Source organism: Amblyomma mixtum, chromosome 1 (genome assembly GCF_055824585.1).
Source record: "Amblyomma mixtum isolate Tamu chromosome 1, ASM5582458v1, whole genome shotgun sequence".
NCBI classification, from domain to species: Eukaryota; Metazoa; Arthropoda; class Arachnida; order Ixodida; family Ixodidae; genus Amblyomma; species Amblyomma mixtum.
The window spans coordinates 144,584,832-144,601,359 of NC_143012.1; the positions used below are offsets into that span (position 1 = coordinate 144,584,832).

The 16,528-nt window shown below is 46.6% G+C and overlaps 1 protein-coding gene across 2 annotated transcripts in view; it reads right to left on the reverse strand.

Annotated features, from left to right (window-relative positions):
- LOC149367827 (uncharacterized) overlaps positions 1-16,528 on the reverse strand; it is a 145,273-nt gene that overhangs the window by 22,114 nt on the left and 106,631 nt on the right. For both annotated transcript variants that reach the window (XM_089557618.1, XM_089557614.1), the window contains exons 8-9: positions 5,644-5,788; positions 1,329-1,598 (exon numbers count right to left, since the gene is read on the reverse strand). In XM_089557618.1, coding sequence (XP_089413744.1) covers positions 1,329-1,598; positions 5,644-5,788 — 415 coding nt within the window. The remainder of the gene's footprint in view (positions 1-1,328; positions 1,599-5,643; positions 5,789-16,528) is intronic.

Consider the following 16,528-nt stretch of genomic DNA (forward strand, 5'->3'; position numbering starts at 1 on the left):
CTCCCGCGGTTACCGAGCGATAAAGCGGCGGCAGCGATGTGAAAGACCATCTCGATATCCCCACACGTTCCAGGGGAACACAGTGCAGTCGGGAGATTGCTACTGCAGTCGAATATGCTGCGAGAGGAGAAGAGTGTAAGTTTTTTTTTTTTTTCCAGCGTAGGAAAATTCTCGATGCAGGCAGAGAACGATAATAGAGACTGACGGTAACGAGCCTGGGCTGCCCTTTCTTGAGCTGCATTACATTCGGGATGCCATATACACTTGAAAGCTAGCAGAGGAGCATGATTCTCTTGTGGCAGTAAATTCCCCCATAAAGCCGAAATGCATGTGTACGAATTCAAACCAAGTTCGATACATAAGCACGGTGGGTGCTTTCATTACCAGGAATTCAAGACAGCACCCAGCCGATGTAGCTAAGCCGGGCGGCCTCTCATGTATTTTCTAGTGCCACTCGGTCATTTTCTTTGTTTCTTACGTCACGGATGATGTAAGCTGGCTACTATTGAATTTTAAAAGCCATGCGCCACGTGGTGAATTCAAAGAAACGAGAAGCGCTTCTCCCGAATTTCTTATAATGGCAAGAACTGGCAGTATGTACACATCTTTACCAAATGTCACCAGGCTGTGTGGTTAGCTTTTGAGTCGCGAAGGGGAACCCTTATTACTTCCCTAAAGACCAATGGCTCTTGAAAGGTAAAAAAGTAGGTTCTTCTCATCATACATAGATTTAAACCTTCTGGGGTGGCATAAGCACTTCCCTACAGGACAGGAAAGAAATCCATGCAGCCCTGGCTGCTTTCGGCAAGGACAATAAATAAAAAACTTGGAGGATACACTTAAGCTCCGCCTTAAGAGTATAACACTATAGCCTAGTGGGTTAATTCCCATATTTGCAGAAAGTCGTTCTCTACTTTCCTTTCAAAGATCCGTGGGAGTCCTCTTTTTCCCTCCTTTGGCAATGGCGTAGCTGTTCAGTAATGCACCACTGCCCTTCGATGGCAGTGGCTCCTAGCGGTAAGCCTTGTGCGGCGAACTTTGATCTTCCCGAGCGGCCAATCATTAATATAACTGCCCCCTTCCATGTTGGGTAGGTTGCTACGACGCCGCAAGGTGCCGTGATCTGTACTTTCCACCTGCCTCCTAGGTTGCTCTCTGGGCACCACCTGCCAGAGTCATGGTCGTAATTTTTCGCTCACGACCCAATGACTGACAAGGCTGACGCCGGATTTTCTTGGTAACTGGGTCTGTAATGGTTCTGACCCCTCTGAACCGCACGATCCCGTCCGCAGTACTGGGAACAGTACAGGGGCGTTCTGAATACTCACGTTCAACAGTGGCCTTGATGCTTTGGGCTAGCCGATAGCGGCCGTGGCTGCTTCCTTCTTCCGTGAGGACGACGGCCGCCGCGGGAGCCTCGCCATACTCGCTGTGCGGTAGGCCCACCACGGACACCTCGGCGATTACGGCCCCGTGTTCCCGTAGCAGCAACTCTTCCAGCTCGGCCGGAACCACTTGGATGTCCATGCACTTTATCAGCTGCTTCAGCCGCTCGACGATGTAGAGCCGCCCGTCCTCATCGTAGTAACCAGCATCGCCTGCAAAGAGTCATTCGGAGCAGGACGAGAAAAGCTTTACCAAACAAAAGTGGAGTTGCTTGATCTCATGGATGGGGCCCTGATCCCAGGACTCCACTGGCTAGAGCTCCCTTGCGCACCTGTTGAATTGGGGTCCGTTATTCCTCCAGATTATTGCTGTCCAGCAGCGCCTCCCACCGCTTTTTGGTTCGGGCCAACAGCCCCAGAAAATGTGGAAAACTGTGGGCCACCCCTACAAAAATTCGTCATGAGTTTCTGATAAAAAGCCAGTGATCTCCGACATCACACTCATGTGCTATTTCTGATGAGTTCTGATAACGAAAACTTGTCACCGATTTTCTGATTAAGACCTGATGTGTGTTTTCCTGTTGAGATTCTCATTAATTTCTTCCGCGTACATGCTGAATTCGTTATGCATTTCTGAATGGTTTATGACGCTTTCAAGCCTGAGTTATGGCCAAAAGAAAAAGAAGAAACGTTGTGAATTCCAATTTTTTACCGCCTCTTTAACATCACACATGTAAACATCCACACACAATTCTATGCGCTACTTTGATTGAAACATGGAACAGCCCAGGACCATAATCTGCCAATCGTACTTGCAAAACAGCACCATCGACCGCCTGAAAGGAGGAAGTAACAAGATCCAGAATAGGGTATTACAATTTCGGGAGGTACAAGTCACACCAGAACATTCACATGATATTGTGACGAAGACGAAGCTGGCAGTGGCGCGGGACGGAGCGCCCGCGCTAGGCCAGCGGCCATTAAAATCATCTCATAGCCATCGTTCACCACGTCTCATTCTTCGGCTGGCCGCCACGTAACATTTGGTGTGAGGTGCTGGGGTCCCTTCATCGCCATCCTGGTCACGGAGCTTCGGCGTCCTGGGCCTGCCGTGGACGTCGGCCGTGAGACCTGGTCAGCGCCGCACGGCCGTGCCCCAGCCCGCCCGACCTGAACCGACCTCACCGCTCACCCCAGCCCCGTCCCCCGCCCGGACCACACGACACGACGACCCAAGACCCGACGGACCCCAGACCCGACGGACCCAAGACCGGACGGACCCAAGACCCCACCGACCCAAGACCCCACCGACCCAAGACCCCACCGACCCAAGATCCCACTGACCCAAGACCCATACGTGAGGACACCGCCCCCCTGCCCCTGCCGTCCGGTGCGTCCACGGACCTCGGCCGTCCGCTCCTGGCATCCTCCGGCCCGGATGCTTCGTGGACCGGGACTCATCTGCCTCTCATTTCGTCTTTCTCATCGTGGCGGCCAGCACTGCACCATCTTCTACATATTGTTCGATCCTTCACTCAACACCATCGCCATTTCGCTGTCTGTTCGTCACCGATCGGGACGATCGCTCGGAGGCCCCGGGTAGTGTGACGAAGACGAAGCTGGCAGTGGCGCGGGACGGAGCGCCCGCGCTAGGCCAGCGGCCATTAAAATCATCTCATAGCCATCGTTCACCACGTCTCATTCTTCGGCTGGCCGCCACGTAACAATATGTACTTCTTCATAGCAGAGTCACGCTCATGTACTGCCAATAAGACGCCCCTTAGCAAGGGTTAGTGAGGAGCTGTTACTACGTTGTTTTCTAAGAAAATCTTGGCGAAATATAGGCACTGCCATCACATAAGCAACCTTCGGCCACTACAAATGAGGAGATTTAACTACACAATTCTGTTAGTTCATGTACATCACTGCTGCGCGAGAAATTTAAAAAGGCGGATGGGGTGGTGCTTGAAAAAGATACTCCTCTGATGTCTTCACGCATCAGAAAACTATCCTTTTTTGTCATCACGAAAGATCATGCAAAAGCACAAGTTCTGACAAATTCATCAAGAATTCATCACACATTCATCAAGAATTTGTCAGTGTGGCACAAAAAAGTTGATGGAAAAACGCATTAAGGATTTATGATGCCAGGCTGGTGCGAAAACAACACATACGGCTTCTGCGATTAATTGGTGATGACTCACTACGATATATATTACAATGATATGAGGAATTCGACATAAATGTCTTTAAGGGTGGGCCCGGCACAAGAGAGCTGTGTGGCTGTATAATGTTGGGCGTATGAGATGTAGTTATGGAGGTTTACAAGGGTGTTCGTCTGCAGCTGCTCACAAGAGGCGACGTCTGGAGTTTCTGATCTGCTATGAGGTGGGGGTTTAACACTAGTGGTAATGACTAGTGGTAATTACTAGTGGTAATGGCCATGGTGAGTGTTTTCTGCGGCCCTTGGGGTTTCGGCTGTTACAGAGGCAGTGAAGAGAGTGGAGAAGCGGTGGTGTACTGTCGCCACTGCGTATACTTATCATGATCCGGGTATCCTGTGGCGCCAACGTAAACGACGTTCGTGGCATTCGCTAGGCATCGATCGGCGTAGGTACTCGCGCTCGTCGTCTGTCTGTGTGAATGTCTTTAAGCGTATGTTTCGGTATCGGAGCCACGCTGGTGTTGTTTTCTAGGGAGGACTGAGCATCCAGTGCTCATGTCCTCGACTGCGCCCACTTGTCGTAGGAGAGCTCGTCCAGCTTGGGCCTCGAAGTGCATGTTTTTGAGATGCACGGATGATTTCTGTTAGTTCTTCAACGGCGTTTAAGCTTCCTGCAAGGAGCTCAGACGCCCTTTCCAAAATGGTTATTAAATTTCTGATATGGTTATTTAATAATCGCAGTGAGTGATCCAAAATTAATCACAAGGGTCGCAAAAGTTGTGCTTTCGGATTAGCCCATCAAAAATTTTTAGCGCGTTCTTCCATTTACTTTTACATTAGCTAGGTGTTTTAGGACGGTTCCGGTTGTCTGTATACCCCCATTACGATGGTGTTAACTTGCTGCTCTTCTGCCATCGTCAGCTTGTGAAAAGGTATAACTGAGAATGATACTGTGTGAAATAACTCCCTGGAGACGAAGGATCTAAGCAGCCCCCGTTTATTTCCGACACGCGGCGCCGACTACTACTACGACGCCGACGGCTTTTCCACCGAACGAGCTGTATACGCTGTTGCGTTATAAACGGCTTTAACCTCTATAGCAATTATTTTCATTACTTACCAGGCACCTTACGGGCACCGTACCAGGAAGACAGAAGATAGAATAGCTGTATGGCCTGAGTGGCTGCTACGCGAGCAGCCTGGCCTATTATCGCGTCTCAGTGTGTTTGTTTTGTCGCGCTCAGGTCTTTGCGGCCGTTTCGTTGTAGTTCGTGCATTGCGCGCTCGAGAGCTTAGACCGCACGCTCTGCTGCAGCGCTACATCCACTGTTGTTTCCCGTTGGAAGCGTTGCTTTTGTCCGGAATAAACCTGTGTAGTTTATGCTGAATGTGGATGTGTCACTCGTCGGGCTGGACTATGGCTCGCTAACCACGTTCCCTAGAGGGCACGGCCTTCAGTCATGCGAACAAAATAAAGACTTATATCAAATCCAAGGTTGGCAGTTTCCGTCTCATGGTCAGCGAAGACTTCTGTCAATGAACAATTAGCATTGAAGTTTTGTGATAGTTGGAAGTCAAAGCACGACCCCGCAAAACATTTTCCCTTATACACGTCGTGGTTAAAACCTAGAAGATCACATGGGATGTTACGAAAAGCATAAAAAGTATAAAAAAGTATGAAAAACGCCTGCCCACAACAGCACATCAGTAGTGTGCAGTCCTGTAACAGCCTCGAGACGAGGGTAGAAATATGTTGAACATGTGCAAAATGTTGCTGTGTTGGCTCTTAACGGCATGATAGTTTGGCATGTTTTGCGACAACATTATGATCGCTAAAACAAGGTATTCTTGTAGAGTAAACCGCGTTGTAATCATTTTAAAAGCGCAAGTCAAGATCATTTCGGCTACTAGAGCCAAGTGTAGTTGGTGTTACTCTGGACTGAAACAGCGAGTGAGTATTAAATGCTCAACTCAGGAATAATGGCTAAAGGTTAATGCAGCTTTCTCTAGGGAAAGTTAGTCATCCGGAATGATGACGTGTGTTTAATCCTTGCATAAAAACAAATTGTCAAATCGTCCCCATTTACTGCATACCTGATTTGGACCAGCCTTCCTTGTCGATGAGCTCGGCGGTTTCTTTGGGCCTCTTGTAGTAACTTGTCGCCATGGATACGCTGCGGTAGCAGATTTCTCCGGTTTCATGCGGACCAAGCTTCTCTCGAGTGACGACATCTACCACCTACAAATACGCGAAAGAAACATCAACTTATGTGGCGTTGAAAGCAGAGGTTTTTTTCATGTTTGAAACGCTGTTTCCTAATAACAGGTAAGGTATGGACCTGGAAATCTATATGGTTGCCTTGTGATTGTGTATTCACGCTTACTGTATCATTTTTTTTTCGGCATATTTAGATTGCTGCTGTCTGGTAAGTAGCTATCAGACACTATCGCTAAGAAAAGTTGTCCATTTGATTTTACTTACTACTTAACGGTAAGGTCGATATGGTAGGGAAGGTATGGTAGGTAGGGAAGGGGGGGGGGAGCTTTCTGGGTTCTAGTCGCAGTGACTAGCAAGGAATGCGATAAACAGATAACAATAGGCGAAGCCTTTTTCTGGCATTTAAGATCACTAAGTTGACAATGATGTTGACCATTCATGTTGGTTAAAACTAAGCTGTTTCACTGTCTGCAGTACAGAATGTCTTCAGACGGTTCAGTTCGCCAAGTCCATCCCTAACAAATAGTGCACTGGCTTCAATTCGAGCATCAGTAAGGAAAACGGAAATTGACCGGCAGATACTAACAAATCATAGAAGAAAATATTACATCTTACCTTAAATTGATCGAATCTTGCAATGACACCGGTTAAGCCAGAAAACTCACTTTACTGCAAATTATGAAGTAACAATAAAGTAGAAAAAACTATATGGTACGGAGAAACTGACCTTATTGGTGCATCCCCCACGTGACAGAATATCAGTATACGAGGTCTGTTAGAAAAATATCGGACTTTATTTTTTTTCGAACACCTGATGGATATGAAACAAGAGCGTTTGCATCAGCCGACCTTGAACCTTCGTGCGCATGCCCGAATTTTTTCCCGCCCGCCGATAGCGTCGGTCGCTGGTACGCAGCGTTTGAGTGAGACAGTGCGCAGTGCTCTCGTCGGTTTTTTAATCCAAAGAAAATGGCGGAGCGATAGGAGCTGCGCTACTGCAGCAAATTTTGCCAGAAACTGGACGACAGCAGAGTGGAAACCGTTCGGAATATTCAGTGCGGCTTTCGGTGAAGATGCTATAAGCAGCACACAAATTAAACAGCGGTACAATTGGTTTAAAGACGGCCGCACATCGGTGGAGAGCGAGCCACGCTCCGGTCGGCCATCAACATGCCGAAATGACCAGGTCATTGCCGAAGTGAACGCTGTGGTGATGCGGGACCGTCGTGTGACTATCCGAGAAATTGTGGAAGAGGTGGACATCAGCAATTTTTCTGCACATTCCATTATTCCCGAAGATTTGGCCATGGAGAGAGTTGCGGCGAAATTCGTGCCGAAGCTGCTCACGGTGGACCAAAAGCAGCTTAAGCAGCTTCGTGTTGAAGTCTCACAGAACATGCTGAATTCCACAAACAGTGACCCCGACTTCATGAACACCATATTCACTGGTGACGAGTCTTGGGTGCACGGGTACGACCCGGAAACCAAATCCCAGTCGTCGTAGTGGAAGCATTCCACGTCGCCAAGACCAAAGAAGGCCCGCCAAGAGCGCAGCAATGTCAAAGTGATGTTGACTGCTTTCTTTGACTCCTTCTGTGTGGCACACCACGAGTACGCACCCTACACGGTCAAATAATGACCAAAGAGTACTACAGGGATGTCCTCCGTCGCCTACATGGGGCTGTGTGGCGCAAGTTGAGGTCAACCGGAGTTGAGGTCAACAGGAAATTGGCGCATTCATCACGACAATGCTCCTGCACATTCCTGGCACTTGATTCGGACTTTTTGGCGAAAAACCAGACTTCTCTAGTTCAACAGACTTCTTGCTCTCCTGATATGACCCCCTGCGCCTTCTGGCTGTTTCCCTAAATCAAGAGGCCATTGAAAGGAGCGCGATTTCAAACAAGAGAGGACATTATGGCTGCAGCGGCAGCTGAGCTAAACTCTATTCCGAAAAGGCCTTTTCGGAATACTTCCGACAATGGCAGCTCTGCTGGGAGAAGTATATGGAGTCCCAAAGAGACTACTTTGAAGGCGATTAGGTTTCCAACGCTCCAGTTATGCCAGTTTTTTTCTTCGGCCAAAGGTCGGATACTTTTCTAACAGACCTCGTACATTATGTGGATGATGCTTAATTGAATGTATTTTTCAAAGCGCCTGCTATATTTCGCTACATTTCGCGACTTTTCTAGTGCGTTCTTCGATTTAAAGAAACTATATGCTTAAATCTGACACTCTGTGGTGTCAACGAATAGAACAGGAAAATAACCTCAATCTTCATAATGTGGACAGGCGATTCAGTCCACTTGTACGCAGGCATGTTAAAGAACCTTACAGATAGATATTTTATATTGAGTGGGCCTCAACAAAATCAGCGCACACTATCAATACAAACACCATGACGTGAACAGGCAGGACAGAAATAAGATCACAAATACAGTAATAAAAATAATAAAGACAAACAAGCATAATGGAATTAAAAATGAAAACAGCAAACTAGGCAAATATATCTGTGTCATAAAGAGTTGCATTATATGTTATTTGCAAACGAGTTATTGGTGAAATGGCATGCATGTAAGGATAAAATAGTTAACAGCATTTGGTGATGTTTCGCTGAGGCACACGATATCGCAGTGAAATCAGTAACTGATCACAGTCAGTAGAGTCAAGCACAACTTTATGTAGAAAATGCATGTCACGCGCGAGTCACCTGTCATGAAGAGCAGACATACTGAGGTCTGCTAAAAGAGAATCCTAGTCGTAGAAACGATGGTGCCCAATATATCTATCACAAAGGATGCGTACAAACTTCCGCTGAACATTTTCGATTTCATTGCCAGAGGTAACAGAGACACTATTCCAGGCTACTGATGCAAACTCGAGCAGGGGCCTCATGAGAGCACAGTAAAGAGTGCGCAGATATTCGTATCGACGATATGTTCTTGTTGAACAAGAAATGATACCAATATGTCTCAATGCGCGAGAGGCAATCGACGAGACATGCAACCGAAAATCGAGCCTTGAGCCAGCAATAACATCGAAGTGTCGTACATGGGCAGCACGAGACATTTGTCCCCCAAGACTATAATGAAGTATATTTGTGTCGCGTTTTCGAGTAAGAGAAAAAAACGAAAGTTTTTTCTTAATGTTCAGTTTAGTCCTATTCATCAAGCACCATTTCTCGGTGTTGCTATGTCAGCTTGCAAACGGCGGCAGTCTTCGAAGGTCTCAACCTTACCGAATAATTTTAAATCATCAGCAAATAACAAAACCCTTCAGTTGACGTGTAGCGGCAAATTTTTAATAAATACTAAAAAAACAGCGGTCCCAAGTTGGAACTGTGAGGCACTCCTGATGTTGAAACATACTCGTCAGACACACAGCCGAAAAACCTGACCACATTATGGTTTGGTTTATTTGGTTGATGGGGTTTAACGTCCCAAAGCGACTAAGGCTATGAGAGACGCCGTAGTGAAGGGCTCCGGAAATTTCGAACACCTGGGGTTCTTTAACGTGCAATGACTTCGCACAGTACACGGGCCTCTAGAATTTCTTTTCCAAAGAAAGTCTAGCCGCCGCGGCCGGGATCGAACCCGCGTCTTTTGGGTCAGCAGCCGAGTACCATAGCCACTGAGCCACCGCGGCGGCTGACCACATTATGGCGGCTGCCAAGGTAGCTTTTGAGCCATTTGCAGTACATGTGAATAAGTCCGTATTTTTCCATCTTCTTCAGAATTATCTCGTGGGAAACAGTATCAAAAGCGTTAGTCATGTAGCAGTAAATTGTGTCCACTTGAGTGCGATTAAACACGTGAGGCCCACTATACCGAGAAAGTTGCATAGATTCGATTCAACGGATCGTCCTTTTAATAAACCGCGTTGCAGAGCTGTTATATTTTTTTTAAATATGAACTCATGCTTTCGTACATTACCATTCAAAAACTTTTGCAAAACAACAAGGAAGTGACACTGGTCGAAAATTATTCACATCACAAGCAACGCCAGACTTATATAGAGGAGCAACTACTGACAGAAGGACGTTTTGGCGGGCTACTTGGTTCATAATGAAGAGAAACAGTACAAACTGCGCGAACAAGAGGGCACGTAAGACACTTTTTTCTGCTTTGTGTCCCGTCTTATTCACGCAGTTTGTACTCTTTCTCTCTAACTACTGACAGTTTCCAAAGACAAGGAAAAACACCAATGCGCAAAGATAAGTTCAACAAATACGTTAGAGCAGCAACAAAATGTCACTGCATCCTTTGATTATGAAGCTGGGAATTTTATCGACTCTTTTTGAACATTTTGGCTTCAGCTTATCAATCGCTGGTAAAACTGCATACTCAGCTACACTTTCAAGCTCTAAGCAGTCAGAGCTTGGTTTGGTTTGGTTTATTCGGGTTTAACGTCCCGAAGCAACTAAGGCTATGAGGGACGCCGTAGTGAAGGGCTCCGGAAATTTCGACCACCTGGCAGTACACGGGCCTCTAGAATTTCGCCTTCATAAAAATTCAGCCACCGCGGCCGGGATCGACCCGGGGTCTTTCGGGCCAGCAGCCGAGCGCCGTAACCACTGAGAAACCGCGGCGGAGCGCAGTCAGAGCTGTCACCAAGGGTGATAACACTGGTTGTGTTGTCAGGGCGCACAAAGCAAAAGCTAAAGTGCTCAGTGAAAGCTTAGCACACACCTTGCGGCTGGAAATAGATACTGTCACGTATCTTTAGCACAACCGCACTAACTTTCTCTTTACTCTGCTTCCCCACAAAAGCCCAAAAAGAGTTTGCTTCTTTCTTAAAGTTCTGAAGATGCTTGTGTTATTTAGCTTCAACGCTTGCAATAAGCTTTTTCACAATTTGTCTGCATAGCGAATATCTTTGGTACCAATATTCACTTTCTGATCTAACGTACTGTTTGTGATACCGCTGCTTTTTCTTTCAATAGTGTTTCAAATCACAAGAAAACGAGCGGAATAATTACTTTCATTGTTCCCTGTACAAATGATGTCAATAGCCCAACGCATCAGTCAACATTCCCAATACCAACGAATGGAGACCAGTGGTAGTTTTAAAGCTCTATTAGTGTAAATAGCTGTAATCTAATCTAGTCTAACAGCTGTAAAGCTCTAGCTGTAAGCACTGAAATGATCGCCGTAAGCGTACCTGAATTTTTCTGGTTTCAGTGCATGCGCTGGACGAAAAGACAAAGAATGACAGAGTAAATGAACATCGAACAAGAGCACCGCGCGCCACTTGCACACTAAAAACGGGCACGTTTGATATAACTAGATCTAAAATATTACCAGCGCAGTTCTTCATCACATTATATTGACGTAACCCTTGGGAGTTAATAAAAACAAAGAGAAATCGGGCATGACCGCGTTTATTGTTACTACCGGTATCTTCATCACAGCTGGGAGGAGAACTAGGGCTCCGACGTCAAACCCCCCAAAAAACTTTTCTTTCCTATTCGTTGGCTCAGCGAGAGTCTCATTAGCACCGTTTTCTTCCTCATGGGTATAACGCTACCGCTTTTCGTGATTGGTACTCTGTTTTAATAAAGAAGCAGTATACCACACGTGGTACATTACAATCGGTAAATTATACTTGCATCGCCGCCGGATGATATCGTGCTTTCGGCTATGGCGAGATGTGCCTCAGCTTCAATGGATTTTGCGGTCGTGGCATCGCATGGGCGATAATTCATGCTCACTGATCCTTAATACTAACAACGGTGTGCATAAAAGAGCTTTTTCACAAGCATCACTAGAGAAGAAATCTTCTTAAGACCCTTTCAAAGACACCCCTTCAACTTAAACTAAATTCTGCAACAATTCATTTCGACACTGGGCGCTGTCAAACAACAGTCTCTTGTGACAAAAAAAAACGTGTTTCATAAAGTGAAGTTACTTGCCGTGCTCTCTAAGCCTCTCTCAAGACCAGAATGCGCCTTTGTGAGCTTACAGCCTAGATTTATTGATCAGAAGGGATACATTTACCGATGGGGTAAAAGGTATCATTATACAGTATATACACGTTCTTCAATAAAGCAGCAGTTTTACTTTAAAAAATGAGTTTCCCAAGTTTTCCAAGGAGGATTCCTGCAAAACTGAAATACTTGAAGAGCTATATGCAGCATGGCCTACCCTAATTTCTAATAAGGTAGGTACTGGTGCAAAGAAGACAGGACACAACGAAGAAACACATACGACATGTACGTAGTACATGCGCTCATGCTGTGCGTGTCGTATGCGTATGTGTACACTTGTATGTCTTTCTTGGTTATTTCCTGTTTTCTTCGAAAGAGTACCTACCTCATAAGAAATTAATGAACTCGCCCAAAGAAAAGTATTGTCCTAACTTACGTGCACCGAATTAGCAGAGATAAGTATTCATAAAATTGGCCCCAGCGGGACTTCAAGCATTACAGCTGATAGGTAGCATCTCTGATTCAGTCAATAATGAATCGCACTCGTGTATCAGTAAAGTTATTGAAACATGTGCGCGAGACTATCTGCAGCGTTCAAAGACTAAAAAATTCCATTTGAGTCGGAGAAAACAATAGCAGCCAAGCAGATGACCTGCAGTCAGGCGACCTAGGAAAGTACTACTTGCCATTCGAATAGTTGGAACTTCATCGTTTCGAGAGCTACACTGTTTAGGATGACAAGGACACAGATAACGAAGACAAACAGAAAAGTTCATGGAGCATTTGCACTGAGCTGTTCTTGTTTTGTCTTCGGCAACTTTGTTCGTGCCATTTAAGTAGGGAAGCTTTTTCTAGAAACAGGCCTAGGAATTACCTGGGAATTAGTCACAGAGTGTCTTTTCATGTACTCGTCAGTGAACGCAAGAGGTCTGTAAGGGAAGCAAGAAAATTCTGTTGAGAGACTACCAGGCAGGACAATATTTTGTTACGTGTACATGGTATTTCACCAATATCATATGGAGCATCAGCTTGATATACATACGATTTAGATATAAAGATAAAAGCAAAGTACCTCAGCAGCCTGATGATGTTCTCGTGGTAAGCAGCTCGGGCCAATAACAGCGAATTACCAGGATTTACATAAAATTCTAAAGGCAGGATTCGAAAATGTTTTTAATAAACCCACAGTAACTGCTGAACTGCACGACTAAGGAGAAACAATTCTCGAGGACAAAAAGTTGTGGTATACAGTTTTTTGGCCAAGAACTTTTTTGGCCAAGAATACAGTTTTTTGGCCAAGAATTCAGAAATTGGTTCTGACCAAAAAACCAGCCCTATCCTTTTTTCACCAAAACGTTCGCTCTTTAAAAAACAAAGAAAGTGAAATGAATGCCTTGTTAGATCTTTTCGGAGTGTCATTCACGGTGCTAATGCTTACAGAAACATGGTATGAAGAAGAATCGGCTGTATTTCACTTACCAGGTTATCAGTGTTTCTTTCGCAATCGTCAGGACAAGAAAGGGGGTGGTGTTTCTATTCCTGCAAAAGCGAATATTATCTGTGATACCGAAGAACGATTCTGTGCTATCACACCTGACTTTGAAGTGCTCACCTTGCGCCATCTTGATAATCTGTTTTGTGTGGTGTACAGACCACCATCGGGTACATTTAGCAACTTTCTTACCTTTTTAGACGAAGTTTTTGAGTATGCCGTGGAGCAGAAAGTGAATATATTTTTGGGTGGAGACCTGAACGTCAACATGCTCATACCTACGCCAAACCAGAATGAACTGAGCCTTACTATTTCTGCATATGGGCTATCAAATGTTATCACTCATCCAACACGGATCACAGAGCAAAGCTCTACTTTATTAGATGTGTTTATTACTAATGTTGACACTGACACAATATTCGCTGGAACTATTTATACTAGCATGAGCGACCATCTGGGAATATTTCTATTAGTGAATAAGCCCTTGCCGATCAAATGGAATACAGAGCAAACTACTTATCGCCAAGTAATTAATCCTTCTCGCCTTGAGTCATTCCGCTGCGCAATCGAACACCAAACATGGGAGTCCGTCTACACACACAGTGAAAGTAATACTGCATATTCAAAATTTATAAGCATATTTAAAGATATTTACCACCTACATTTTCCGTTAGTGCAAGTAAAGAAACCGAAGAAATCGCGAAAACCTTGGTTAACGCGAGAATTACTGAATATGATTAAGCATAAACATGCGTTGTTTGCCAAATTTGTAAAAACAAAAGATTTAACAATACTTGCACAATTTAGGACCTATCGAAATAAAGTTACTTCTAAACTGAAGCAGGCTAAAGATTCTTTCTTAATAAACATGTTCCGGGGTGAATGCGCACAACGTCCAGATGCTGTTTGGCGCAATTTGAACCTATTATTACATCCCGGCATCAATGCATCTACGCTTGACTCCCTTACACATGAGGAAAAGCTACTCACCGGCACTTTGTTGGCAGATGGTTTTAACCGCTTCTTTATTGAACAAACTAAACACTTTAACCAGGACGTGAGTATCTGCCGCAATTACGCTGAGTACGTGAAAGGTAACGACAGTACGCAATCTCTATTTTTTTGCCCCAACTGATTCAATTGAAGTTTTCGATTGCATAAATAATATCAAAAATAGCAAATCACAGGACTCGAATGGTATGCAAATATTGTCACGTCGGTGTAAGACGCGCTAACGCTCAAGGCGGTTTAGAAGGCTCCCAAGAACGTCCGGTGCCGAGTCCGATGGTGGCGAACTTCGTCCTTTTCGCTTAATGTCCTCGCGTCGTCGTCTTCAGTAGCGCTAGCGTCATTAGCCCCCCCCGTTTGAAAAGCATCGTCCCGATGCTAAAGGAAACCAGCGTCAGAGAGAGTGTCACGGTGTCCTTGCGTGATACGGTTTCAGGCGAACGACGTGGACCACCTCGGGGCGCGCGTCGCGTCGTGAGCGTGGTGTTTGATCAGGAATGACTCCATAGTTGAGATCGCCGATGCGCCGCAGGACTTGGTAGGGGCCGAAGTAACGACGTAAGAGCTTGTCGCTGAGTCCGCGACGTCGGACTGGGGACCAAACCCAGACAAGGTCGCCTGGGAAATATTCGACCGCCCGTCTCCGCAGGTTGTACCGTCGGGCATCTTGGTCCTGCTGAGCGCGAATTCGCACCCGGGCTAGTTGACGAGCATCCTCGGCGCGCTGTAAAAAGTGGGCAACGTCGGCATTTGGGTGGTCGTCGACGTGGGGAAGCATAGCGTCGAGTGTTGTGGTCACCTGTCGTCCATAGACGAGACTGAACGGTGTCATGTTGGTTGTTTCCTGGACGGCGGTATTATAGGCGAACGTGACATAAGGCAGGACTTCATCCCACGTTTTGTGCTCCACGTCCACGTACATCGAAAGCATATCCGCGAGAGTCTTGTTCAGACGTTCGGTCAAGCCGTTCGTCTGGGGGTGGTATGAGGTCGACCTGCGGTGGCTCGTGTGGCTGAAAGCAAGGATATGCTGCATGAGCTCAGCAGTAAAGGCAGCTCCTCGGTCAGTAATGAGAACCCGGGGTGCGCCGTGGCGCAGGACGATCTGAAGCACAAAAAATTTGGCCACATCGATAGCGGTTCCACTCGAAAGAGCGGCTGTCTCCGCGTAACGCGTGAGATAGTCTGTGGCGACAATTATCCACCGCTTTCCGGAGTTTGATATGGGGAACGGGCCGAGCAAGTCCATCCCGATTTGTTGGAATGGTCGGGACGGCGGGTCAATGGGCTTGAGGAAGCCGGCGGGCTTGGCAGGAGGAACCTTGCGGCGCTGACAGTCACGGCAAGAGCGAACGTAATGCGTAACGTCATGTCCAAGGCGAGGCCAGTAGTATTTTTCGCGGATCTTGGCTGGCGTTCAAGTGATGCCAAGGTGGCCGGAAGCAGGTTCGTCGTGGCAGGCATTCAAAATTTCGACGCGTAGGTTCTCGGGCACGACGAGCAAGTACTCGTGACTGTTAGAAGAAAAGTTCTTTTTGTAGAGTACGCCGTCACGGAGGCAGAGGGAAGACAAAGCTCGCCGGAAGGCGGCAGGTACTCTGCCACTGGCACCTTCAAGATAATCAATGACGTCTCGAAGGTCCGGGTCGGCGCGTTGTTGGTCAGCAAAGTCGGTAGAGTTTAGGGCGGTCACAAAGGCGTCGTCGTCCGCAGCGTCGTCAGGAGCTGGTTGTGCAGGGGCACGGGAAAGGCAGTCGGCGTCCAAGTGTTTGTGGCCGGATTTGTAGATTACAGAAATGTCGTATTCCTGCAGTCGGAGACTCCATCGTGCAAGGTGCCCTGAAGGATCCTTTATGTTAGCCAGCCAACAAAGTGCGTGATGGTCGGTCACTACTTTGAAAGGTCGACCGTAAAGGTATGGTCGAAACTTGGAAATTGCCTACACGATGGCGAGGCATTCTTTTTCGGTGGCAGAGTAGTTTGCCTCGGCCTTAGACAGTGCACGACTTGCGTAGGCAATTACACGACGTTGATTTTTCTGGACCTGAACAAGGACTGCACCCAAACCGACATTGCTGGCGTCGGTGTGTACCTCAGTGTCAGCATATTCATCAAAGTGCGCCAGAATGGGTGGTGACTGTAAGCGGCGTTGAAGCTCTAGGAACGCCTGTTGTTGCGGCGCTTCCCACTGGAACTGGACATCGGCCTTGGTCAGGTAAGTAAGGGGCGCAGCGATTTTAGAGAAGTTTTTCACAAAGCGGCGATAATACGCACATAGTCCAAGGAAACGCCGAACTTCTTTCTGATCGCGTGGCGGCGGGAAATTCGCGATGGC